This window comes from Perca fluviatilis, chromosome 21 (genome assembly GCF_010015445.1).
Source record: "Perca fluviatilis chromosome 21, GENO_Pfluv_1.0, whole genome shotgun sequence".
NCBI classification, from domain to species: Eukaryota; Metazoa; Chordata; class Actinopteri; order Perciformes; family Percidae; genus Perca; species Perca fluviatilis.
The window spans coordinates 15176593-15201509 of NC_053132.1; the positions used below are offsets into that span (position 1 = coordinate 15176593).

Sequence of the window (24917 nt, forward strand, 5' to 3'; positions counted from 1 at the left end):
TTGCCTAAACCTAACTAGACCATAAACGCACATCCCCTGTTCGAGTGCACTTCAACCTTCACTTTTAAAGCTGGCAGCCCTGTGAGGCAGGAATGAGATTGCATGAGTTAATTCTCTTAATACTCAACTATTTAAGGAAGGGGATTAGTAAAGGTCCTCTCGGCGGGGGATAGGGGGTTAAGTTGCCCTCTTATTCCTGCTATCTTGGCAATGTGACTAGATGGACTTAAGATCGCCAGACAGACACTGCTACACTGTCATCTTTTAGATCGGTTTTGGTTTTATATAACGTTATTGCCATTTTTTTTTTTTTTTTTTTTTTTAAGTCATCTTTGTTTTATTCTAATCATGTGCTCCACATTTGTTTTGCCATGCACTGTACTGTACAAAAGTGTGCAATAAAGATGTAAATCTCCTTCCAACACGACAGTTCGTTGTGTACTTTTTGTCACAATGTATTTCAAGGCCAATAGTCTTTTGAACTTTTTCTCAATTACTAAACGGACTAAAATGAGCTTAGAGTGTCATGGCTTTGTGTTGTTCACTTAACTGTACTTTGATATTAAAAGAATTAGGCATTAGTGTATTCCATTTGCCATCAAGCTGATGAAACCCATTCTTGTGTTCCACTCCATAATTAATTTTCAGCATAATCTGCAAAGTATCAATGTATTCATGTGGAAAACATTTTGTCAATTTTTGTAATCCCTTGAGATCCATTAGATTATGTGGTGCTAAAGGATGAGCTGCGAAAGAAACTGCCATGCTATCGGCTCTGTGAGGCTGATAAGCACAGTGGTGCTTTGAGCTAAATGCTTATGTCAGCATGCCAACATGCTGTTGTTTAGCAGGTATAATGTTCACCTTATTCATTGAATGCTAACATTTGCTAATTAGGCGTAAGTACAAAGTGCAGCTGAGGTTGATGGGAATGTCATTAGTTTTGCAGGTATATTTAGCATGTATTTGTCGCTACATGAAGAATTAAGTAATGAAGTGATTACAATTCGTCCTGAGGCGGACATGAATGTCTTATTTGTACCAATTTTCTATTCAATGGTTGTTGAGGCATTTCACCTAAACCACAATGTCACCCTCATGGTCGCACTAGAGAAAAGCTCAGGGTGTCACCAGAGTCATTCGGATACATCATCTGGGAACCATGAATGTCTGTAGAAAATTCCTCCAGCAGATGTTGAGATATTTCGTTGGATGAGTGAAAACATATACCTGCTGGTGGCACTACAAAAAAAAGTCACAGTTTTAGGTATTTACGCCCACCTATAACACACAAAAATCTTTTAATTTTATTTAGACATAATAATGTACATATGTGATGTATATAATATATAAGCATTCAAGTTGTTTTGTGTTAGCTACAGTCATTTCTTTCTATTTGCAGTATTAGCCATGTGAATGTGACAGTTTATAGGTCACCATTTTTAGTTTATTTTTAAAGAAGGACACACTGCATTCCCTTTTAGGATAGACAGAGAGGAAAGACGGAGACAGCAGAGGAGAAAGAACTTTGGTGGTATTCAGTCTAAGACATGCAGAGGGGAGGGACACACTGTCCCGAAGGTGGGTGCTTCAAAAAGACATTTTCTGAGTGTCAACAGATCAGCTGCTGTCACAGAAACCTGGAGTGGAAAGAAGACAAACCTTTAGCTTACTACTACTACAAAAAAAACACAGTATATGTCTTAAAAAATATATGATGAAAGCCTAAATGTTAACAGCTGTTTTACTGTTTATTTTATCATAAACAAATGAGGACTTAGTTGAACTCACCAGTGTGTGCAACGCGTCTGTATTTGCCCAGCAGGCAGAGGTCCATCTTCTTCTGGTGGACGTTGCGCTGGTCCTCTGTCCTCAGACCGGTCGGATGACGAGAGAATATCATTGAGTAGCTGTCCAGGCAAGTGCCGTCAGAGTCTACTAGTCTGCAGGAGTAGTGGACGGCGTAGTTATCATAGTCGGTGTCAATCACCCAATGGTCGTCGTCTGAGAGCAGAGGGAGGTAGAGTTTAGATTTTTTACCAAAACCATCCTTTCAAAAACGTCTACTACACCCTGTATGTCTTAGAGGTGCTTTGATGTTTTGTATATGGCAGTGTTTTTGTTCACAATTTTAAGTTAAGTTAAGTTCACAAAGTTTAAGTTACAGTTGAGGTAAATTTCTTAAAAAAGATTTTACTTTTATATTTACACGTGTAGACACACGTACAGAAGTACACAAGCGCTTTTTAGCTATAACTCGCACGTCATCCCATCGTCATTGACTGGTATTTGAAACTCTAGACTTTGTGCTTAGAGAATATGTGATTATCTCTCTTTCACATTAATTGTTTTCAGTGAACGTGACCACTTTGGCAACCATATATACACAGGCCAGTAGCCAGCCTAGTGGAAGGAGGTTCTTTCTTTTTTCAAAAAGTGGACTTTTTTGCAGTTTTTCCCTCATTTAGTATCTAATTATGAGGTTCAAATACTTCATTTTGATGTCCTTGGCCCCACAGATTTTGCTATGAGTGCATAAAGTTAATTGCATGGATTGTTGATACATTAGTTGCTAGATTGTTACATGTCGCGTGCCAGTTAACACATTCACAGAAATGGTGCTTTTAACAAGATTAGGGCTTTAGATCATTGTTTATTTGGGGTGGGGGATTCGAATATATTGGCGGTCGTTATTTAAAAATACACTTGTTTATTACAACAACAACCCTAACCGACTTAAACTATGGACCTTTGGCAGTAAGGGGGGGTCCTTTCAAACCACCCGAACCCCACTGTCTATGGGCCTGTTGTACAAACAAAGTGCTGGGGGATAAGAGTGCCTTGACAGCGTAACCAAGTCAACAGCTGATGCAAACATATGGGTCATCATTATGGGTCATACTACAGTTGATACAAAAAAATTGCAGTTCACTTAAAAACACAACACTTTGGGAGCGATTGCATGCCATGTCTAAAATTGTGGCTCAGCCTTAAAGTAAATGAAAGTACAGTTAATTAATAAATAACTATACCTAGCCTTAATGTGATGTCAAAGTTACACTTAATGACATTTCCTAGTAAGCATTTGGTTTGATTCATTTTTCAGGGTCACAATGAAGCAAGTGCTACAGTTGATGATTCAATTAAACAGTTCTCTAAAGGTCAACAATCCATTTTGCAATGTAATATCAGTCACTCCCAACTGACAAATGCCAAAAGCTAATAATACGCTGTCTGGTCATACATTAGTTGTCTTGAATTAGTTGTCAATTTATTTCAAGTTAGGTCCTATTAGTGTTCAGGATTAAATGTCTCACAACTTACTTCCAGTCTGCAGGTAGGCTGCAGCTCCCCAGTACTTCATCCTGAACTTGGCAGGATCAGGGGTTTCCTCAAAGGTGGCCAACATGTCGGCACACATTTCCCAATTGCTAGTGGTCAAAAAGAGATGGATATTATGAAAGATCTGAGGCAAAATGAAGGAGATAAAGCATACTGATATAACGATCGAACATGTTGGAAGTCGCACAAATTTACAGTGCAAGTGGGGGAAAGGTGAGCCTCCACAGTGAAGAACAGAACTCACTTGAGGATGATTACTCTGCCCTTAGCACTGGCAGTCATTTTGCCATCTTCTGTGATAGTATACTGGGCCATGATGTTGTCAAGTAGGAACAAACCCTCTGGGTCCTTCTTTGCTACGGCATACCAAACACCTGCATACTATGAGAAAGAAATCCAAGTGTGAGTCCACTTTACTCCTCAATTGTTATCATTAAAAGCAAATATATTCATGAACGGTCTAATTAGTATTACACAAAGTCTAAACAGAAATAATATTCCAATATATCTCTAACCAAATAACCTCTGAAGATAATACGACGAAGCAGATACAAATACGATGATAGAGATAAATAAATCTTCCAACTCACCCTTGTCTTGTCAAAGTTCTGCATGACCTGGATGTTGGCCACCTGGCAGTCCTGTGCCCAGGACAAAGCCAGCAGACAGAGGGCCACAACGTACCGCAGCATTCTACCACCACCAAAAACACTTTAAATAAAGGAATCAAGATAGCTTAAATAACAGATATTTTGGAAAAGCACCAATCATTTACTTTAAAATAAAAAGCTAAAAAACAAGTCCATTGTCAATGCATACCTGTTTATCGAACGAAACGAAGTGGAGAGCTCACCGAAACCTCTGTTTTTTTTGTCATAGTTGTGGCCTTATATATAGTGTTTGGCTAGTATTGCACAATGACTTCTGGAGATCTGAACCTCCCCACAGCTAGCGGGCCTTCCATTGGACAAACATTTACATAATTGCAGGCCCCAGTCCTACTGATTTGTGTGTTTTGCACATTTGGCTCACCACCCCTCTGTACCCCACCCCCAAAACTGTCAGAACTGCTGAGGCTTTCTTGGTCTTATGAAAGCAACTGCTAGCAAAGCCAAGAGGACCATCTGGAACAAGCTTTCCAATGCTTGTGTGGATACAAACACACTTTTATTTCACGCTTCAAGGTATACACACCCATAGGCATAAAACTACACGTAAACATCATAAATCTAAGTGAAATGTTTTTTTGCATGCATGAACTGAAACCCCCTTTTTGTGTGAAAAAAATGGGATTACACTAAATGCATGTTCCAGACCTTTCTCCCTTCTTATTTACCAAAAAAATTACTTTTCAGTAGGCGTTAATGCTTCCTGGCAGCATCCACCATATGATTGCATCAACTGTTTACTTGATTATTTTTTTTATTTAACCTTTATTTAACCAGGTTAGTCTCATTGAGATATAAAATCTCTTTTTCAAGAGAGACCTGGCCAAGATAGCAGAACAAGTTTGTTACATATAAAAAAATGTACAATCACAAAAGAGGCAAAGACATCTCAAGTGCATTTCAATTAAATAAAAGTACCATTAGTTAAAACATTTGCACGTGTTGATGGACTCATGTTCTATGGTTTTAACACAACCTTTAAAATCGTTTAAGGATTTAATGCTGTCAAGGGACTCTTTGATATTGGCCAGCACTGTTTGTACAAATGGACGACAGAGTGCTCAAGTCCATTTTAAACAGTAAATAATCAATGTGAAAGAGAGATAATCACATATTCTCTAAGCACAAAGTCTGGAGTTTCAAACACCAGTCAATGACGATGGTATAATATGCAAGTTAGATAAAAAGGCTTGTGCACAAACACATTTGTGTACTTCTGTACGTGTGTCTACAAAAGAGCGAGAGAGAGCCCAGCCAGCTAAAGCAAATGGCTCCCATAATGATGTTATCTCATGTGTACAAGAACGTCTTTATTTTCAAAAAATAAAAACATGCTGTTTTCCCAAGAAGACCATGGTTTAACAACAGTTACTGTAAATAACCAGTTTTCTGACTTGTTTGATTCTGCTGTTCCAGGTTTGCACAGTTGAATCATCATTTACAGTACATGCAAGTTAAGAGAAATATGGTAACTACTCTCTAACACAGGTCTGTATTTCATCTGACTTAAATCTGCTGTGGCAGACTTTTTATAAATTGATGCTGTTATTATGCACTGAGCTCATGTAGCAAGTCCTCTGAGGACTTTGTTGAATAAAAAAAGCACAGCCAAACATCTGCAGGTTGCATAACCAAAGCCCCAGCTAGTCGAAAACAGCACAATCACTCATTTTCAGCAGAAATAATAGCAGCTGGAATTTGGCCAGAGGCAACGTTTCATAATCATGAAGATTGGCCAAGAAACTCTATACGTTACACTGCCAGGCTTGTGCATGCTTTTCACATTGTGGGCTGTATAGTGGTACATGTCATGCTTTAAGCAGGAGTCAGTTTTTCATGTTGATGGGGTGTGAAACTTAAGTAACTCCATATCCCAAAAGTTCCCCCTTCAAATGTGGGACTGGGCCAAAGACCTTATTGCTAAATACACTGCTTTTGGGCTTGTAATATAAATAAGGTTTAAGTTTGGGAAATGTTCATCCATTGTCCAAATTAAGGCTATGCACCTATGCAACAAGCAATATTACATAGTTCCTCTTATAAATTAATCAGGGGTGTGATTGGCATAGGACAAAAAAGCAGGAAAATATACGGCGCACCCATTAATAGTACCATTTTGATGGGTGATTTAGCAAATACAATTACACTTTATGTTGTTTATGTTGCAACAACTAATAAAGACCTAACTAAAGACCAGGGGTAAAATTGGGATTTGTTCTGTGGGGGAGCTCACCTTAGGGGGGTCCGGGGGTATGCCCCCCTGGGAAAAGTTTTGAAAAATAAACCATCAAATGGCACTTTCTGGAGAGTTTTTTGCAAAGAAATGGAGAAATTGAGTCTTACAGGATATGTGCAAAACTGCAAGGTTAAGAGCCTATACTTTCCATTGTTGTAGTATCAACAGGTATTAGGGCATTTAGCATTTACATTACTGTTAATCAGTCATCACTTGATTACACATTGTATTACCTTGTTATGATATAAGAAGTGACCCATACAATGTGCCAAACATAATCACATGAAGAGACAGAGCAGCATATGACAGTAGCAACAGCTGACAAGATTTGGGTCTGTGGTGACCAGGTCCACCTCACACAAACTTCCTTCTCCCAAGCTTTCTCTTTACTACAAGACACACACACACACACACACACACACACACACACACACACACACACACACACACACTTTAACCCCTGGCTAAGACGTACTATTTGAGAATATACAGATTTTTGTTGGTTTCTCCAAATACCTGAGGAAAAATGTCATTAGCTGTCATTAGCACCACATAATAAAAAGATTTCTGGCTTGTTTGTCACTTTTTGCGATGCTTTTGGCAATTTTATTTTTTATTTTTTTTAAAGGTTTTTGTCAAAAAAGCTTTCAAAGCTTTCTTTATTCATGGTCAATAAACCGAATTTATATGACATTATACCTAATTTTTTTTAGGTAAAAAAGCAGAAATTATTAATTATTTTGGACTAACAGTTAAGATCAGAGGATGTTGATTGGATCACAGACTGGTGTATGTTAAAGTTTAGTCAGGATACGGTTTTAAAACCATTTAAACTTTTTTTTTCTCAAATGCTATAAAATTGTATATAACATTGTTATATACAATTTTATAAACAAACCAAAATTTAATGAAAGTTATCATTAATTTTACCTGCATATAAAGTTGTATGGAACCCATAAAACATATCCATGCATCCATGTTAATTTTCTGCAATTTGGTTGAAACCCATATTTCTGATATAAAAAACTTTTTCAAAATGGTCAAATTTGACCCGAGGACAACACAAGGATTAAAAGTCCATACTTGAGGATACTCAGAAACATGGAGCTATTTACCACTTCAAAAAAAATTATGTTGGAACGCCGCTTCACAATCCGCAAAATTGATATTTTGTTGTGTTTTCTAGTAAATTAAGTACCCTAAGTTTTAGATTAGTTGTTGGTCATTCTCAACACCTTTCTATCCCCTGCTGTGACTTATCAAGTCTGGACGCTGTGCTGCTGCCAGCCTGTGTAGCGTTGCTACGTTACTCACCGTCGATCAACTGTTAGCTTCAGCTGGCTAACGTTAGCTGTCAACCTCCGACTAACGGTTACCGCAAGCTAGTGATCTAGCGAGGATTATCCCTTCAGACCAAAGTGGACTTCAGTGGACTCTCCATCCAAACTCCCGACTGGACCTTCGTCGCCCACGACTGACGGACTCTTTCAAGTCCACGTACTCCCTGTGTCCGCTGATCACCTGGTAGCTTTGAGACACCTGGTCAGCTGTCGGCTTACGCCAGCTAGCTTCTGTTAGCTTCCACCGAGCCCAGCACATCTGTTCGCGCTGTGTAGAGGTCTTTTTCCCGGCTGTGAAATTCATGGTGAAATTACAATTCCTAAGACCCGCCCTTCAATCACCTGATTTGTTCAGGTCTTATCCCCTGACCAATCTGCTATGGTCAAATGCCTGCTAATGCGACCCGGTCATTATGTTTACCAGAGCTATGCGCGCGAATTCCGGATTTATCCGGAAGAATCACACCCCTGATTAATATTTTTGGTAATACGGCCTTATGTGGTAGGGTATGACCAGTAGGTTATGCATATGGTGGCTAATGTTAGCTAATGCTAGCAAACTTTAGAAATATAAGTTCAAGTTCAAAGTTTTATTGTCATATGCACAGTAAGGAAACATGTTTCCCTGTACAATGAAATTATTCAAACAATGTAAAATCTACAATATATACTACAAATATACAAAATAAAACAATTTTAAAAGGCAGCATGTGAAAAATAAAGCAACAATAATAATAACAGTAAACAGTGCAAGTTAAGAATGTGCAAACTAGAGAAATGTAAACCGTTGAGTACAGTTGTGAGTATAAACTCCTAACCGCTGTTTAGGAGTCTGATGGCAGCAGAAAAGAAAGAGTTCTTTAGTCCGGAGGTCCTGCATTTAACACTCGCTCTCAGTCAGGTCGACCATTGGTGTCTTCAAAGGCAGAATGAGTAGAATTTATCTGTTGCGCTTTGTAAACACAATATTCAAATTTGGCCCATCCTCGCCATAGCGTTAAAGCCAACCCCAGATTCACTCTCGTCTTGGAACGAGCTCTGTCCCCTTAGCGTTTCGGCTCGCTATACTTGCATTTATTTCGGCCCTGTGTCTGCCATTATCGTAGCTTCTACTTGGATGTGTGCTTACGATATGGCACCTGGTTGCTACGTTTTTATAGAGGTTGACATCCAGAAACATCCTGACCACAACAAAATGATAAAATACAGGCAGAGGCAAGGGTCTCTGCAGATACAGACACCGCCACACACACTTCTTTGTGTTTGTGATGTGTTTGTGACTGAGCAACTGGCTTAATATTTATAATAATAATTATAAATTTTATTTGTATAGCACTTTTAAAAACAATAGTTTTGACAGAAGAAACAAAAGCACATACAAATCAATACACATACACATATATATACACATAATTTTAATAGTGAAAATAGAAGATGCAGTGTTTCCTCTATGTTGATTTGACCGTGGCGGCCCCCCACGGCAACATTTCTGCCCCCCACGGTATCAGAAATGGGGCTGCATTGTTAGAGTGCATGTCGGAGAACGTTTGTATTTGAGGTGCATTATTTACATGCTGAAGTAGTGACACTGCATTAAGATAATGTAATTAATAGTGGGTTTATTGTTATTTGCTACAGAATGCTTAGCCTATATGTCAAGATAAAAGTTGGCCTATATAGTAACTTTTGTTGCAGCTAAGTGTCAGTTACGTTTAATTGGAAGGGGGGCGGGGGGGAGATTCGGACCTGCCCCCACTGCTAAAAAAATCCTAAAAGAAACACTGAGATGGGCCACCTTTAAACGAGAGTTCAAATGTAAAATGAATAAATAAAATATAAATGATGATGATGATAGGGTAAAAAGTGATTTAAAAGAAGTTACTGATTCAGCAAGCATTATCTCCTCGGGCAGGTTGTTCTAAAGCCAAGGTGCCCTGGCGGAGAAGGCACAACTGTTTTTAGGCCTTGACTTTGAAACGGTTAGAAGGGCACCGCCCAAGGATCTAAGGTTGCGAACAGGCTCATATCATAGATGGGGATCAGCATTTCTGTGATATACTGTAACTGAAATGTAAAGAAATCCTGCTACTTGGCCGCTGTTACATAGTCTCAATTTAGTAGGTACCAAAAATCACCCAATGTCAACAACAGCACAACAAAAACCTTCTTTAAAAAGTCATAACTTATTCCATTAAGTTAGAAAACAAAATACTGCAATTAGAGTCAGATAATGACATCAGAAATATGTAATTATTCTCATCACTACATTTGTTGTAACACACCCCCTCTCTGTAAGCATCTCATCTCAAACATAGACAATAGACAATCACTTCTCCTTTTTTATCGCACTATAATCATCTCAACAGACAATTCATTTTCTCTTTTTATTTGCACTATTTGCACATTATCGCTGTACACTTCATATTTTATATATTATTACTGTATATTTGTTTTTATTTATATGTTTAATTATTGATAATATATGTTGTTTTTATTTGTTGTTTGTATACCTGGAGTGGTAACGAAAATAATTTCCCCCTGGGATTATTAAAGTATTTCTGATTCTGATTGTCTTGCCTGTCTGTCTGTCTGTCTGCCTGTCTGCCTGCCTGTCTTTCTTCTCTTGCACACTAATACAGTTTTTCCCACTGTGAAATTGGCTGCTCTTATTCACTTCCACAATGTCTCACATCCACACACACCTTTTATAGTTCTCCCTTGCTTGTTCTCCCTCTCCTAAGCTTGCCTTAATCCCCAGGCAAAAAATAGTGGGGAACTCCTTGTCTTGCCAACCTGCCAGCAGCTAACCAGACAGGGCACTCAGTTAATAATAGCCAGCCATCTTTGTTTAAGGCCTTGTTCCCAGACGACCAAGTCCCAGTAATTGGCCAATTTCCAGTTCTAGGACTGATACCTCCATGATGATGGTGACTTAATTGGAGCACACAGGCAGACTCCACACATTTACCATTACCATTACAGCTCTGAACACGATCGCTGCCAGTGGCTGACACTATTCAGGCTCTTCCTCCTCTGTAGCAACAGCGGTACCCAGTGCAGGGTTGGCCCACTAGGAGGTTTGCAAGGAAACCTGATAAAATGGCTTCTGCTTGCACAAATTGTGTAATTATTCATCGTTGGGATTACACTTTAGGATAGCTGTTAGTCTTTGGTCTTTACCTCTCCATCCTTTCACATCATCTCCTGGTGTAGCCCGTGCATCCAACCTGGCATTTGACCTGACAACAGTCTCACTCTCTCCTGTGTTGCCCGATATATAATGATCGGCGTTGGGATTTGCGGGTTAAGGACGCTTAGAGCAGGGGTTTTAATGTCATGACGTCACATGAATTAGCCGCCACTTTGATCCTTTCAGCCTCTAAACCGCACTCCTGTCCTATTCCTATTCCCAGTCTGTCGGTGGACACGGGGATTGTGTTAGTTACTCCCTCGGGGACCGTGGAGGACAATGCTACTGATCCACCCAACCCTGTAGGCCACAGCACAGCTTCCCTCTCCATTTTTACATAGCCCTGCTGCAGGTGATGCTTTTGTGAAAAGAGGACGGGGATACAGCACTATACTCGAGTTCAAAATGGCAGACAAGGATAGCGTGGAGAAATACCTGGAGAACAACCCGCAGTTCGCCAAAGAATACTTTGATAAGAAGTTGCGCGCCGAAGCGCTGACCGCCGCCTTTTCTGCAACTGTTGACGTCAAAGACACCGCTTCCTTCAAGGATGTTAACTCTGTGCAAGAATCTGCCATTATCTTCGAGCTGGTCCAGGAGATGCAGAAACAGGGAGATATGGAGGAGTCCCTTCACAAAGTGTTGCAGAGAGTTGCCCTGATCTTACAGGCCGACCGGATCAGTTTTTACTTATGCAGGGCGAGAAACGGAATACCTGAGCTCGCCAGTTGTCTCTTTGACGTGACTCCAACATCCAAATACGAGGTGAACAGGGTTCATCCGCAGGCTGAGATTGTGTTCCCTCTCGATATGGGTATCGTCGGTTTCACTGCACATTCCAAAAAGCCACAAAACGTTCCTGACGTCTCAAAGGTGAGAAGTAGCCTAATGAAGTACCCGCGCGCTGTAGTGCGCGCGCTCTGCAAGACAGTTTCGCGTGCGTGACTAAGCTGTCAAAAATGATAGAGATGTGTCCTTGTTTTTGTGATAATGTTAGTGAAAATTGTCTCTATATATCCTTGGTGGGTCTAAAACATTTATTTTATTTTTTTTATAGTCTTGAATTTGTTACCTGAAGGGCATTTGTGGAGGTTACACAAATCATCGTCGCTAAGTTTTTCTGAATCTGCACAGCATTGGATTCCCACATTTGGGACAGATTAATAAATTACCACCACACTTGTTTCTATTCACTGTGGATCTGTTAAAATCGACATAATTTTTCAGTTTGGTCGACCTATAATTTCTTTATAGCCTAACATACACGACGAGGTCCTTGCTAGTGTTGCTTTGATATTAAGTTAAATTAAAATAGCTTCAAATATTGATATTGAAATGTATTAGATAGAATAATAGACAACTCAAATGTCAAAATTAGTGATGAAACATGGAGGGACATTTTTATGATTTCATATATTGTATGACTTATTTAATAGCGTCAGTTTAAGCATGCAACAAGACTTAGGAAAATTCAGCAGATATCAGAATGATGTTTTATGATTATTGTCGTGTGTCCATGCCTACCAGCACCATTATTCATCAGTTGGATTATTAAAATAGTCAGCTGAAGAATATTATGCTATACTGACCCATCTTGTCCTTGTCTATTGACAAATTGGAATAAAGCATACATGTCTTCTGCTGCAAAGTATAGCCAATAAAAGAATATTGATTACTGAATAAACAGCCAACACAGTTTATTTATTTAAAAGTAAGATCAGACAGCATGCTGCCCTCTATTTGGAAAAAAAAAGTCAATGTTAGATGCATTATGAATCTTTCAGGCAATTAAGGAGCATGTGAAAACAACACTGAACTGCATAGCTGAAAAGCGCTATATAAATTCAATTTATTATTATTTATAGAATGAAATGAACAGTGTGATTGTGAATGTGTTGTTGTACCTGATATGCATTCTTTTTTTTCCCGCCCGATACAGAATCAAAAGTTCTGTGACTTTGTGGACAAACAGACTGGATACAAGACTAAATGCATGCTCACTTTCCCTCTGGTCACTGACAAAGATTGCCTTGGAGTCTGCATGGCACTAAACAAAATAGGAGCTGACGCGTTCACTGATCAGGATGTGCTTGTAAGAATACACACTTAAACATGCACATTCACTTGTATCCATACTGATTTATTGAGTAAGCTGCAACAGGGTTGTACTTTTCACACTTATTCATAAATTGAACTTGAACCTGACCACTGAATATTATTATAATTCGGTTGTCTTTGGCTTAAGAAGTAGCAGCTAACATTCACGCCATAGTTGCTTGTGTGCTACTTTAAAAAGCCTGTGCTCTGCCATTTAAAATTAGCAACTTAATAAAGATTATTGCTGTAATTACATCTCAGTAGGGTGTAAAACACTCCACTTATGTCAGTGGAAACCAATCAGACCTGACTGACTTGATTTGGTTGCTTTTGAACATTCAACTTTAATAAAGGCATACTGATTTAATGCTGGGAATAGGTTATCTCTGTAGTCTATATCAAAGAACATTCACTGCTGTGTCTTATTATTCAGACGCAGTAAACTCACACCAAGGCACAGTTCCTTAAATAATCAATCTTCGTCAGATTGGAATTATGTTCATGATGTGACTTCTGAGGTTATAATGGTGATTTACAGGAACTGATAAAAAGAGAGTAAAGAGATGTAAGGAGAGGACATGGCAGAAATGATGCACAGAGCAAATGCTTAAACTGCTAAGATGCATTATAATGTCTGATATACTTCTCTTTCTCTTCACATATTATCTAAAATGTAAACAAAAATGTCGATATTGTAAATTCAATAACTAAATTTCATTCTTAGGATACATATTTTATACACCCATCAAAACTTTGCTGGGGACGGAACATGGACATGAACGTGGAACCGTACTTAAAAAAGTTCACATCTGCCACAGTCTTAAACCTGCTGTTGTGTATTGACAAAACCTTTAATCTCATTTGGTCCTTAGCTCTTCCACAAGTACATGAACTTTGCCCAAGTCATCGCCCTGCAGCATTACACAAACTACATGTTCAATGTGGAGTCCAGAAGGAGTCAGGTAAACTGAACCTCCCATCATGAGGCACTGATGAATACTCTGTCCCCTGTTAGTTAGCCTACCTGTTATTTAGAGTGCACTGAACCGAGCTCATACTATATGCCATAGCTAAACATTAAATTAGCCCCATTCATCGCTATTTCCCCCCTTTATAGGTGCTGCTGTGGTCGGCCAGTAAAGTGTTTGAGGAGTTGACAGACATTGAGAGACAGTTTCACAAAGCGCTCTACACTGTAAGGATCTATCTAAATTGCGAACGATACTCAGTGGGCCTGCTGGACATGACCAAAGAGAAGGTTGGTCTTTCGGAATAGATTCACTTTTACACACTGGATTGAATAGATAGCATTCATGGCTACCGGCATAAATAACTTTTATTGTCTATTTTTTTTCCTGCAGGAATTCTATGATGAATGGCCGGTGAAACTGGGAGATGTGGAACCCTATAAAGGACCAAAAACACCAGACGGCAGGGTAACAAACTTATTTTTGTCCATGTTAATTCCATTTTTGTGACGCGTAGTACTCTGAATCCTACTCAATTCAACTTTTCTATTGTCTGACGTAGTTAGAAGATTAATCAGTCGTTTTCTAACCGGCTTCTGCTTTTTTATACAGGAAGTCATCTTTTACAAGATCATTGACTACCTCCTGGAAGCCAAAGAAGAAATCAAAGTCATACCGTGAGCAGCAGTAGCTACAAATGCCCTCATTCTAATACAACACATTGCAAAATACAGCCTAAAAAATTTAAGCGCATTGTAAATAAAAGTCCTGACCTAGTTTTAGTAAGAGTCTGATCTCGCACAAATGAAGGCATGAAACATGCATGCTTTACCGCAGACAATTCTGGAGGGTTCTGATGAGTGTTTTTTGGGTATGGTTTCTGTAATGCATAATGCATAATGAGAGTCAGAACTGTTTAACTTTCTTCTCAGAGAATAACTAGCTCACTCCATCTCCCACAACTCAGTATGTTTCTCTCTTTCACGCTTTTTCAGTGGTCCGCCTGCAGATCACTGGGCTCTAGTTAGCGGCCTACCGACCTACGTTGCAGAGAATGGCTTTGTAAGTCTCTTACCAATGCTGCAGGGCAGTTCATTATGAGAATCACTACAATTATGAAAGCATAAAGACAGAGGAGAGCTGACTTGTGGATGGGTCACAGAGACATATCAACATCTAATGTAGTAACATAAGAATGTAGTGAAACAAAGTGAGTAATATTGACAAAGTAGTGAATACTCATAGTAAAGCGCCGGACTTTAACGTTTTTAATGTGTCTGCCTGCAGATCTGCAACATGATGAACGTGGCTGCAGATGATTTCTTCACGTTCCAGGTGAGGAGACTTTTACTGTCCATCCACAAAAAGGACACACACAATACACACCAGTATATGCATGATGGCCCTTCCTGTCTATGCAGATATGCAGATTTTTATACCATACCTTTTTTGATGCCCGTATTCAGGAAGAATGGAGACGCAGTATTACAACTGATTACATGGTTTCAATATTTAATTTCAATGTCTTTCAGAAAGAGGCTGTGGATGACACAGGTTTTGTCATCAAGAACGTCTTGTCGCTGCCCATTGTCAACAAGAAGGAAGAAATTGTGGGCATCGCCACCTTCTTCAACCGGAAAGACGGCAAGCCATTTGATGAACACGATGAACAGATCACTGAGGTCAGCACCATGCATTCTCTCTCTGTTTTTTCTAGCTGTCTCCATCATATACCATGTCTCATTTGGGATATAATGTTGTCGTCTGTGTCGATGCATACATTTGCATAGAAATGAAGAAAAGGTAAAGAAACACAGGATCATTTCAGAATTCTTTGAGATATGGAGTTTGCTGTAGTACCAGCTAAGTGAATAAAAGCATATAGAAATAGTTGTCACATTCATTTGCTAAGTTAATGAGGTAATAACAATAATTAGAAGTAGGTCAGGGTGATACAAGGGGGCGCAGCTAAGTTGCTTTTTGTTTGGATGTGTTTCTTTTCTCTCATTCCTCCTCCCTCTCGTTGTTTGTGCCAGGCCCTAACTCAGTTCTTGGGTTGGTCAGTGCTGGTCTGCGACACCTATGACAGGCTGAACCGTGTGGAGTACAGGAGAGAAATCGCCCAGGAGATGCTCTTGTACCAGACCAAGTGCACCAAAGATGAGCTGCAGTCCATTCTGGTCAGTATCAACCTGACTTTGCTCCACATTTTCCTTCCAGAAGCCTACCTTTGTTTGCATTAGATCAAGAGGCCACTCAAGCTGAGATTAAAAGCAGTTAAATGTTAATGTGCCATGAATAGCTTTTTGAGTAGCAGTCATCCGATAGCAGCTATAAGATGGCTAAGAAAAGGTCTGGTAGAGACAGCGCAACAACAGTTACTGCTTGGAGCACTTTGAAAACCTGATGTTTTCTGCTTTTTGTCGCCAATCTACGAATTCAGGCTGTTCCTTTCTGTAGGTGATGGCAGCATGTTCATGGTTTCAGTGTAAATTATAACTCATTGTTCTATCTTTTATAACCAGAACACCAATGAGAAGTTTGATGCAGACCCCGAAGACTGCGACCCGAAAGAAATGTACAAACTGTTGGTATGTTTTGTTTAAACCTTCAGGACAAATCCTTCCAGTGAAATGAAACGCTGTCACACATAACATTATCAATTACTTACTTATCAAAGCATAAAGGTTTGTATGAATTTGTATCTTCATACACACTTATTTCATTTGATAGCTGCATTATTTTGGATTTGAGAGTGGATTTTTAGAGAGCATAATTTCATTTTCATTTTCATTGGAAAATGTTAATCATTTTCTCTACGTTTACCTACCTTGAGACTAATCGTCTGTACTTTTTACTAGTAGTATTGAATGATTCATAGATGTCTTCTGAGTGAATTGTGTTGTGTTTTTGTTCAGAGAGCAACCTGCCCGCCAGCTGACAACATCAACGGAGAGAATCTGTACCTGTTCTCCTTCAGTGACTTCCCCGTATCAGAGTTCGACCTCATCAAAGCCGGCATTCGCATGTTCTTTGAGCTCGGAGTTGTTGAAAAGTTTAAAGTTCCTCCAGAGGTGAGTCACGTAGTCAGACACTGACTTTGATTTGTCTGCCCTAACAGGATGCTCTTAATGCTCTCTGGCGGGGCATATGAGTCTATTCTGCTGGGAAGAGAGAACTAGGTGTGATGCTGTAGCTACGAATCTGAGTGATGCTTGAGTCATGGCCACATCTCATCCGAAAGCCCTCTAAAATGATTACATTTTCCATCCGTTTCACTGTCTCTTTTTCTCTCACCTTGTTCTCTGAGTCATACCCTCCCTCTCTCCCTCTCAGACATTGACCAGTTGGATGTACACCGTGAGGAAGGGTTACCGTTCCATCACCTACCACAACTGGAGGCACGGCTTCAACGTAGGCCACACCATGTTCTGCCTTCTGCAGGTAACTTCACAATTTTTTTTTGTAGACAGCCGGATATGCTAATACCTTTTTACGCTACAGCAACAGCACATGTGGTGACAGGTTAACAGACCGCTATGTTTTACAAGAATGTGTGAACCACCTATATAGGCTTATAACATGCTTTATTTCATCATAAAGTTAATTGAGAATCGCACCAATGCAGGTAAAATGTTCACATTAAGTATATTGAAATGAGAGCATCGCAGAGAATTAAAATTAGTATTTGAAGGTGCCCAATATTTTGCAGTTTCTAGATTTAAATGTGCTACAAATGAGACTATGGCGATCTATACCAATCAGCCAGACACTTGCACATAATAATCCATGATTTGTGTCCTCCACCTACAGACAGGGAGGCTGAGGAAGTACTACTCCGATCTAGATGCCTTTGCCATGGTAGCTGCTGCTTTCTGCCACGATATTGACCACAGAGGGACCAACAACCTCTACCAGACAAAGCAAGTAACAATATGTTATTGTGTGTGTGGAGGATGTGCGTGCATTTGTGCGTGTGTAAACCTAAATATATTGTGCCATTATTTTCTCTTTTTTTTTCTGCAGGAGTGCACATCCTCTAGCTAAACTTCATGGCTCTTCCATCATGGAGAGACACCATTTGGAGTACAGCAAGACGTTAATGGGTGAAGAGGTATGACACATTACTGGACAATACAATAAAATCTGACGTAAATGTAAGAACACACATTTTGACCACTTTTTGTCATCTCTTGCAGGCACTGAACATCTTCTGCAACCTCCAGAAGCGTCAGTTTGAGCATGTGCAGCACTTGTTTGATGTCTGCATCATCGCCACTGATCTGGCCCTTTACTTCAAGTAGGTTCTCTGAAATACTCTGACTGCTCCCAATGCTACAGCCACAGAATGTTTGACTATAGCTGATGTTGCTTAAAGGTTTAGCTGTTTGTCTTCAGCAGGTTTTCTGGATTCAATTTGCGTCATTTGTTTAGTTCAGTTAGTCTGACTGTCTGCCATCTCATCACACAGAAAGAGAACCATGTTCCAAAACATTGTGAATGCCACAGAGCCGATGCCAGAAGAAAAGCAGGCCATTGAATATATTTCCAACAACCCCATCAGGAAGGAAATCGTGATGTATGTAACTGATTCAAGCCCAAGATAATACAGCTACATTCTGTTGAGTTCACCCTGAAATGTGTTTGTGAGAAGATTTCTGAAACAGCGGACCGTTTGCATCATCAGTAGCAGGGTGTTATCTTGTCCTCCCTGATTGTCTGTCTGTCGCTCACCTCCAGGGCCATGATGATGACAGGTTGTGACTTGTCAGCTATCACCAAACCCTGGGAAGTACAGAGCAAGGTGGGTGGCCTTCACAGCCTTCACACAGGCTGATTCAAAAAGAGTTTGACAGTTTGTTGTGTTAAAATCAACTGATTGAGTTCTACACATTGCATTATGTTATCCTCCCTGTCCTCAGTCTCTGATCTGGTTATTCAGCTTGTCATTTTCAGATGTATTACATCCAAAAAAATATATATAGGGCAGCAGTTATTTTACTTAGAATATAAAATAGGAAAGTATAAAGCCATGGCAACAAAAACAAGCTGACTTCCATAGGCTGCTTGTATTACAGTGTTTGATGTTCCTTGAGATCAAATGCTAAAAAGCATTTGTCCATGAACACATGTTGAAAATAACCCTTACAAGATGAAAGAATGTCCTGAGAGTGAAATGTGTTTACTATATTTTTTGCCACTTATTCGCCACTTTCCTCCCTTTGTCTTTTATTCCCCTGTATCATTATTTGTTCCTCTTGTCTGTTTCTGTCCAGGTGGCTCTGATGGTTGCTGCTGAATTCTGGGAACAGGGAGATTTGGAGAGATCTGTTTTGGACCAACAACCAATTGTAAGGGTCATACCCCTCTTGTGCCTCAATTTCTTTTTTTTTTTTTTATTTCTCAGGATTGTTTTTCATCTGAAACTCTCCCCTCTGTCTCTCTCAGCCCATGATGGACAGAAACTGTGCCGAACAACTACCCAAGATGCAGTGTGGTTTCATCGACTTTGTGTGCTCATTTGTGTACAAGGTAATGAACCGGTTTCACACTGCATAGCAGAGCAGTATGATTTTTATAATTGATGAAGTGAGGGTGATAGTTTCAAGATGGACCTCAAAGCGTTAAAAAGAGTAAAAGAGTCTGGCCTGTGCTCTGTGTAGCAACAGTTCATCTGTAACTGCTGGAATTGAAACACAGTCACAGTCTAAGAGGCGTGTACCGATTTAATCCCGCTTCTATTTCATTTTGATTTCCAGCAAAGCACCATACAAAAACATATTCTGCCCATGACTTGTTTTGATTTAGTTCAATTTACGATTTTGAGACTTTCAGAGAGCATGAGCACTACAAAAGTAACTAAACTGATTCATTAACCTTACTCCAAAGCCCTAGTTTAAAGTGTGACTTCTATTTTCAAGGCAATAATACTGACTTTCAAGCTCCCCTCCGACTGTGCAGTAAATACTAATCTGTAAAGCCTGTTGTGTTCAGTTTTCGATAAGACTATCAGAAAAGGTGTAGATCAAACTAATAGAGCACTTTGTAGGAACACAAAACAGCATGTACACTTGATTTATAATGCCCTTAAATTAAAAGATAAATAAATCCTACAATGTGATCAAATGATCTCTCACTGTTATTATTAGCTTTACAGAGGTGTTGTTGTAGCTTCAACCACGTTAGGGTGCATAACAGGATGTATGGAGATGAACCTGTTGAACCCAGCTGGCCCCAAGAGGAATGTCAGCTAGCTGTTTGTCAGGATGGTATTTGGAAAAGAACACCCATATAAATCAACATGTCGCGGTTGTCCCTGCGGCATATCATGTATTTTCAACACCAACATTTTTCCTTCCTGCAAGGTTCTTCTCCCTCTGTGCATCCCACAATGTGCTCACTGACATCCAGTGTTTTTTTGCTTTGTTTTATTTATCAGGAGTTCTCCAGGTTCCACAAAGAGATCCAGCCCATGTTTGACGGTCTGAACAACAACAGGGCACACTGGAACGAGAAGGCTGAGGTATACAATGCAAAGTTGAAGGCCATTGAGGATCAGAAGAAGAAACTGGAAGAAGATGAAGCCAAGAAAGGTATAATAAAACATATATATAAAAAACGTTTTTAGATAAAAACATCTAAATCTATGTATATTGGTCCAGTTAATGGCCTGATGGAAGAGCAAGTGTTCAGAAATGAGAATAATCCTGTATCAATACATCTCTTTTATTTCTGTGTTTATCTAGCTGGAGACGGGAAGTCTCAGTCAAAAACCTGCACCATCTGCTAAGTTCCTTCGGTGCTTGGATCTGGACTGATGCGGTCTGGTTAGGACTAATCTAGGCTACGCTAGCCTATTCTGGTCTGACACCTAGTCTAGTTGGGGCTTGACTAGGCAAGCTTGGTCCGGTCTGATCTACACCATCGTAGTTCTCTCTGGTTAGGGGCTGTCCAGGCCTGTTTGGTCTGGTCTGGTTCAGTCTAGCCTACTTTAGTCTAGTGTAGTCAGGTCTGGTCTGCAGTCCAGTCTGCAGTCCGCCTAACTATTCTCCAAGGATCGAAGAGTCAGAAACAAGAAGAAGTAATGTTGGGACTCTGACTGCAAGAGAAGCCTTTTTGACTCAGAAGACGTGATGTATTTGAAACTTCCTCCTTCCGCACAGCCATGAACTTTAAAAACATATATACATGGACAACATAGATTTCCGTTTAACATAGCAATAATCCAAATGCTCTTGACATGTATGGTTTAATCCATGGTTGGATAAGCTCAGATGCTGTAAGCAAATGTTCCAAGTCAAGGTCTTCAGTATAAATAGCTCAACTAGGTGACAGCATGTGCTGCATGTGGGGTGTATACATGCCAAAGCAATAGTTTTCTCACAGTTCCTTTTGGCAGTCAGTAATAACCCCACAGTATAGTAGTTCTGTACGTAATGCACAATGCACTCAACTCAGCTGCTGCTGTTTTGGCAGCGGCAGGCCATGCGTGAGTATGGGTGGGCAGGGTCAAGGATCAGAGGAATGGGGTTAAAAGTCTGTTTTGGCTAAGAGTTCAAATAGCATGAGTTGTGGAATTATTTTCTTGAACACAAGAGCAGGAATCTGCGATCTGAAGGGTCTGTTAATGCTTTATGACAACTCTTTGAAACTCAGATGCAGCGTGTGACAGCGTGCAATCAACAAGGGCTGATGTCCCTTACCTCAAAAGGCGCTGATGAGTTGTGTGAGGGTATATTTCTTTTAATATGCAATCTATCTATATAGAAATATTTTTTTTGAATTTTTCGTCTGACAATTTTGTACTTAAAACAGTCTTCACGGATGGAGAGTTTGAGACGAGCTTGGGCGTTCGGAAACTGTGAACAAATGCACACTAAAATCACATGCAGGCATCGAGCAAATATGTTGAATTTGTGCAACTTTATTGTCAGCTTTGAAAAACACTTGTAAGCTGTTGTCCTTGTGTCCAACGACCTGGAAAAATAACTAAATAAAAAAAAGTAACATGCATTGTATTTACACCAGTGTTTAGAGCAAAATTACAATTCCATATCAATTCAAAAACGTCTTTTAAACATGCATGATTTTACATGTATATAGTATATTACATAGAAATTGTAAAATGTAAATTGTGTAAACTTAAAAATAACTAATAACTGATTTGAAGGATGTACGGTAAAAGCAACCTTTGCTTCTTGTAAGGAGTCACAGTCAGTCAAACAGGGAACAGTAGATCACCTCTTTTGTAAGAAGATTGGATAGGATTTGATCTGATTGCCAGCCAGCGTTTGAGATCCACACCGATTAGACTTTAAATACCCTTCTTACAGAAGAGGTAAAGCAGGCTACTAAAGCCTTCTATGTATATGCAGACGACTTGTGTTTCAAATGTGGCAGATGCAGCTATAGCATCATTGATTTTATGGTGGTACAGGCCAAAGTCTCCTTCCCTGATGCAACAGTGAATCACGCAATAACTGCTGTTTGATGTCCTGTCAGTGTGAATCTCCATGTAAACCTGAATAGGACTTGATCTGGTCAGGCATCTTTGTTGCCACCCCCTCAAATTCCTGTTACACAATGTCATCTCCTCTAATCAACAGTGCATCACTCAAAGGCATTTAATCCTATCCGAATGGCTTTGGGACTACCTGGAAACTCCTTTTCTGCTGCTTTGAGGTGTAGTGAGGAGCTGTTGTGGTCACTGGAGGAAAAACTGTGCGAACACATTTACTGTTTAAGTGATGTGTTTTATTTATTTGACCATGAATTTACCTCATTCCTCGTTCCTGCTGTACACATTTTATATGAATGGTTTCACCACCAGTTCTGTCTCCAGTGATAAGAATGAGCCCTCGCTTTTTCCTTTTTTAGATATCAAATAATGCACTGTATACTTTCTACTTATCCCATCAACTGTCTTTCAGACATTAGAAATCTATCATTTGACGTATGAGATGACTATGTATGTATGTATGTGTCATGAGATGTAATATGTGTAAGCAAATAAAAGAATTTATGAAAGTGTAAGAACAGAGAGAATCACTTTTTTTCTCAATATGAAAATGCAGTAGGTGATACTTTAGTTTTTATCCACAATTAACGAAGGTTAGACAGACTCAGAGAACGAACTTAAGGAACCTTGGCCTTAGCTGCGACAGCACACATTCTTAGTCATATATCGTGCAGGGATCTAAGAGGCTCCAAAGCTGGATGAGCCTCTGGGGAAAGAGGATCAGTGGATTGGTTCTGATCCCTGCTCGAAACTATGTTGTCTGGCTATGTTCTTCAGCATCCTGTGTCCTGCCGTCTTTAGGGGTCAGTGGGGTGCAGAGCTGCCCCCCTCCGTAGAAGCAGTTAAACTGATTTAAATAGCTATATATTCATATATTCGGGATTTCCAATGAGGGAGAAAGAGTAGATGTACTTTTAAGAAGTTTAAACTAGCTAATTCTACTTTTTTTTTAATAATACAAGGACAGTATTTAAGTATTTAGTCTTAAAATGTGGCAGAAAGAGGAGCTTTACATTTTAAAAAGTTGTTGAAGGCAAGAATCTTTAACCAAGAAAACACGTTGACAACACAGTTGATCAACTGTAAATGCATCCAGGTGTACAAGTATAGCCAGGGGCCAAACTATATCCCACCGCCACTCATAAACAACAGGCTGCTATTACTCAGTGCACCGTTTACTACACTTAACCACCTGTTAGCTAAACACTGCCATGAATCACACAGTACATGACTTCTTCTGAGAAAGCAGAGAAGTTAAAACAAGACAGACAGTAAGAAGTGAAGTAATTGGATTTATTTAAACCAAGGTCTATAATCTCCCAGCAACCTCACGCAGTTTCTTTCTCTGTGAGTTGAAGTCAAGGCAGCGCTTCAATCTGCCCTTGGCCAGAGGGATATCTTGAGCTAATCTTGTAAAAGCAGAGTGCTTGAATCTTTTGTGTTACTACTATTACACTGAATTTTTACTCGCAGAGGAAAGAGTACTACTCTGGAGAATGTACCAAATCCAAAGTGCAGATTCAATTCATAAGAGAGAACTAAAAGTTTAGGTAATTCTAAAATATTAAAACAAGAGTATACAGCCGTGTGTGACACCCCTCCAACTGTCCTGGAGGCGGTCCTGGCCAACCTCAGCAGCCAATCAGCAGCTCATTGAGCTCACCTGGGCCCTTAACCTATAAAAGCTGGCCCATGTGTTCACTCTGTTTCGCCCCTTCCTACAGCTTACATGCACCCTGCACTACTTTATTTTGGTTTGCACCTCCATGCATTGCTGACATGGCTGATCCTCTCCATTGTTCATTTGTGTTGACCTCAGTTTGAATAAATTACTTGATTTAAGTATAAACTTGCATGGATTCCTAAACAACTCTGTGAGGCTGTACTAGACCGTTTTCACAGCAGACATGTTGACATGTCAGAGTAGGAAAAGCACATGTGTATTCAAACCCATTAATGATTGCTGCATTCCACTTAGGAGAGGCCCTGGTATGGACCTTTTTCCACAGCAGACATTTTGACTTGTCACAGTAGGTAAAGCACAGCTGAAATTGATAACCTTAACCATGGCTTAATTCCATCAAGTGTCCCAGTAAGCTATTTCAGTGAGTCAGCATGCACAATACCAGGGCCTCTACTAAATTAATGGTTTTGATTACACCTGTGCTTTTCCTACTATGACATGTCAACATGTCTGCCGTGAAAAAGGTCTTTTGTGCATGCTGAGAAGTCAAAATGTCTGCTGTGAAAAAGGTCCCTTAGACACTGGGGCTTTTGAGCTAAATTGTAACATCAGCATGCTCATATTAAATTTGTATAATGCGTATCATGTTCTCCTCGGTGTGTTAGCATCTTTGCTATTTGGCGCTAAACACAAACTTTTGTTGTTGTTGTTGACATTCACAGCAGGAAAAGCCCAGGTGTGAATAATGAAACTAATGATGGCAGGATTCCATTTAGCTGCTTTGGTTTCAGGTGTTGTGAATGCTGGCTTACTGTCGACTGGGACGCTTCGAGCAATCGTTAATGTTATTAGCAACACCTGTGCTTTTCCTACT

At 39.8% G+C, this 24917-nt stretch overlaps 2 protein-coding genes across 4 annotated transcripts in view; one reads left to right on the forward strand and one right to left on the reverse strand.

Moving 5' to 3' along the window:
• Positions 1–22874, forward strand: part of pde6c (phosphodiesterase 6C, cGMP-specific, cone, alpha prime) — a 33332-nt gene extending 10458 nt beyond the window's left edge. Inside the window, exons 1-22 of one of the 2 annotated variants that reach the window (XM_039788021.1) lie at positions 10985–11649; positions 12716–12868; positions 13746–13835; positions 13991–14131; positions 14235–14309; positions 14454–14518; positions 14837–14903; positions 15129–15176; positions 15374–15523; positions 15878–16021; positions 16367–16432; positions 16760–16915; positions 17178–17285; positions 17655–17764; positions 17868–17955; positions 18041–18141; positions 18313–18420; positions 18582–18645; positions 19118–19192; positions 19290–19373; positions 20281–20434; positions 20588–22874. In XM_039788021.1, coding sequence (XP_039643955.1) covers positions 11182–11649; positions 12716–12868; positions 13746–13835; positions 13991–14131; positions 14235–14309; positions 14454–14518; positions 14837–14903; positions 15129–15176; positions 15374–15523; positions 15878–16021; positions 16367–16432; positions 16760–16915; positions 17178–17285; positions 17655–17764; positions 17868–17955; positions 18041–18141; positions 18313–18420; positions 18582–18645; positions 19118–19192; positions 19290–19373; positions 20281–20434; positions 20588–20631 — 2559 coding nt within the window. In that variant the 5' untranslated portion in view covers positions 10985–11181 and the 3' untranslated portion in view covers positions 20632–22874. Of the gene's footprint in view, positions 1–10984; positions 11650–12715; positions 12869–13745; positions 13836–13990; positions 14132–14234; positions 14310–14453; positions 14519–14836; positions 14904–15128; positions 15177–15373; positions 15524–15877; positions 16022–16366; positions 16433–16759; positions 16916–17177; positions 17286–17654; positions 17765–17867; positions 17956–18040; positions 18142–18312; positions 18421–18581; positions 18646–19117; positions 19193–19289; positions 19374–20280; positions 20435–20587 lie in introns of those variants that run through there. The other variant, XM_039788022.1, reaches the window with a different exon arrangement.
• rbp4 (retinol binding protein 4, plasma) lies at positions 1283–4317 on the reverse strand. 2 transcript variants are annotated; one of them, XM_039788023.1, is made up of 6 exons: positions 4162–4317; positions 3933–4053; positions 3587–3723; positions 3325–3431; positions 1792–2004; positions 1283–1640 (listed from the first exon to the last, which is right to left on the reverse strand). In XM_039788023.1, the coding sequence occupies exons 2-6, from the start codon at positions 4032–4034 to the stop codon at positions 1621–1623; spliced, it is 579 nt and encodes a 192-aa protein (XP_039643957.1). In that variant the 5' UTR covers positions 4035–4053; positions 4162–4317; the 3' UTR covers positions 1283–1620. The 2 variants fall into 2 exon arrangements, with proteins under 2 accessions (XP_039643957.1, XP_039643958.1); XM_039788024.1 differs by having other exon boundaries at positions 1621–1640; positions 3933–4035; positions 4162–4221.
• Positions 22875–24917: the final 2043 nt, after the last annotated feature.

Coding starts and splice junctions, on each gene's coding strand:
- rbp4 (XM_039788023.1), bottom strand. CDS start 4,034: ATGCTGCGGTACGTTGTGGCCCTCTGTCTGCTGGCTTTGTCCTGGGCA. Junction 2,005..3,324: donor AGCCTACCTGCAGACTGGAA/GTAAGTTGTGAG, acceptor CTCTGCTCTCAG/ACGACGACCATTGGGTGATT. Junction 1,641..1,791: donor CAGACGCGTTGCACACACTG/GTGAGTTCAACT, acceptor TTTCCACTCCAG/GTTTCTGTGACAGCAGCTGA.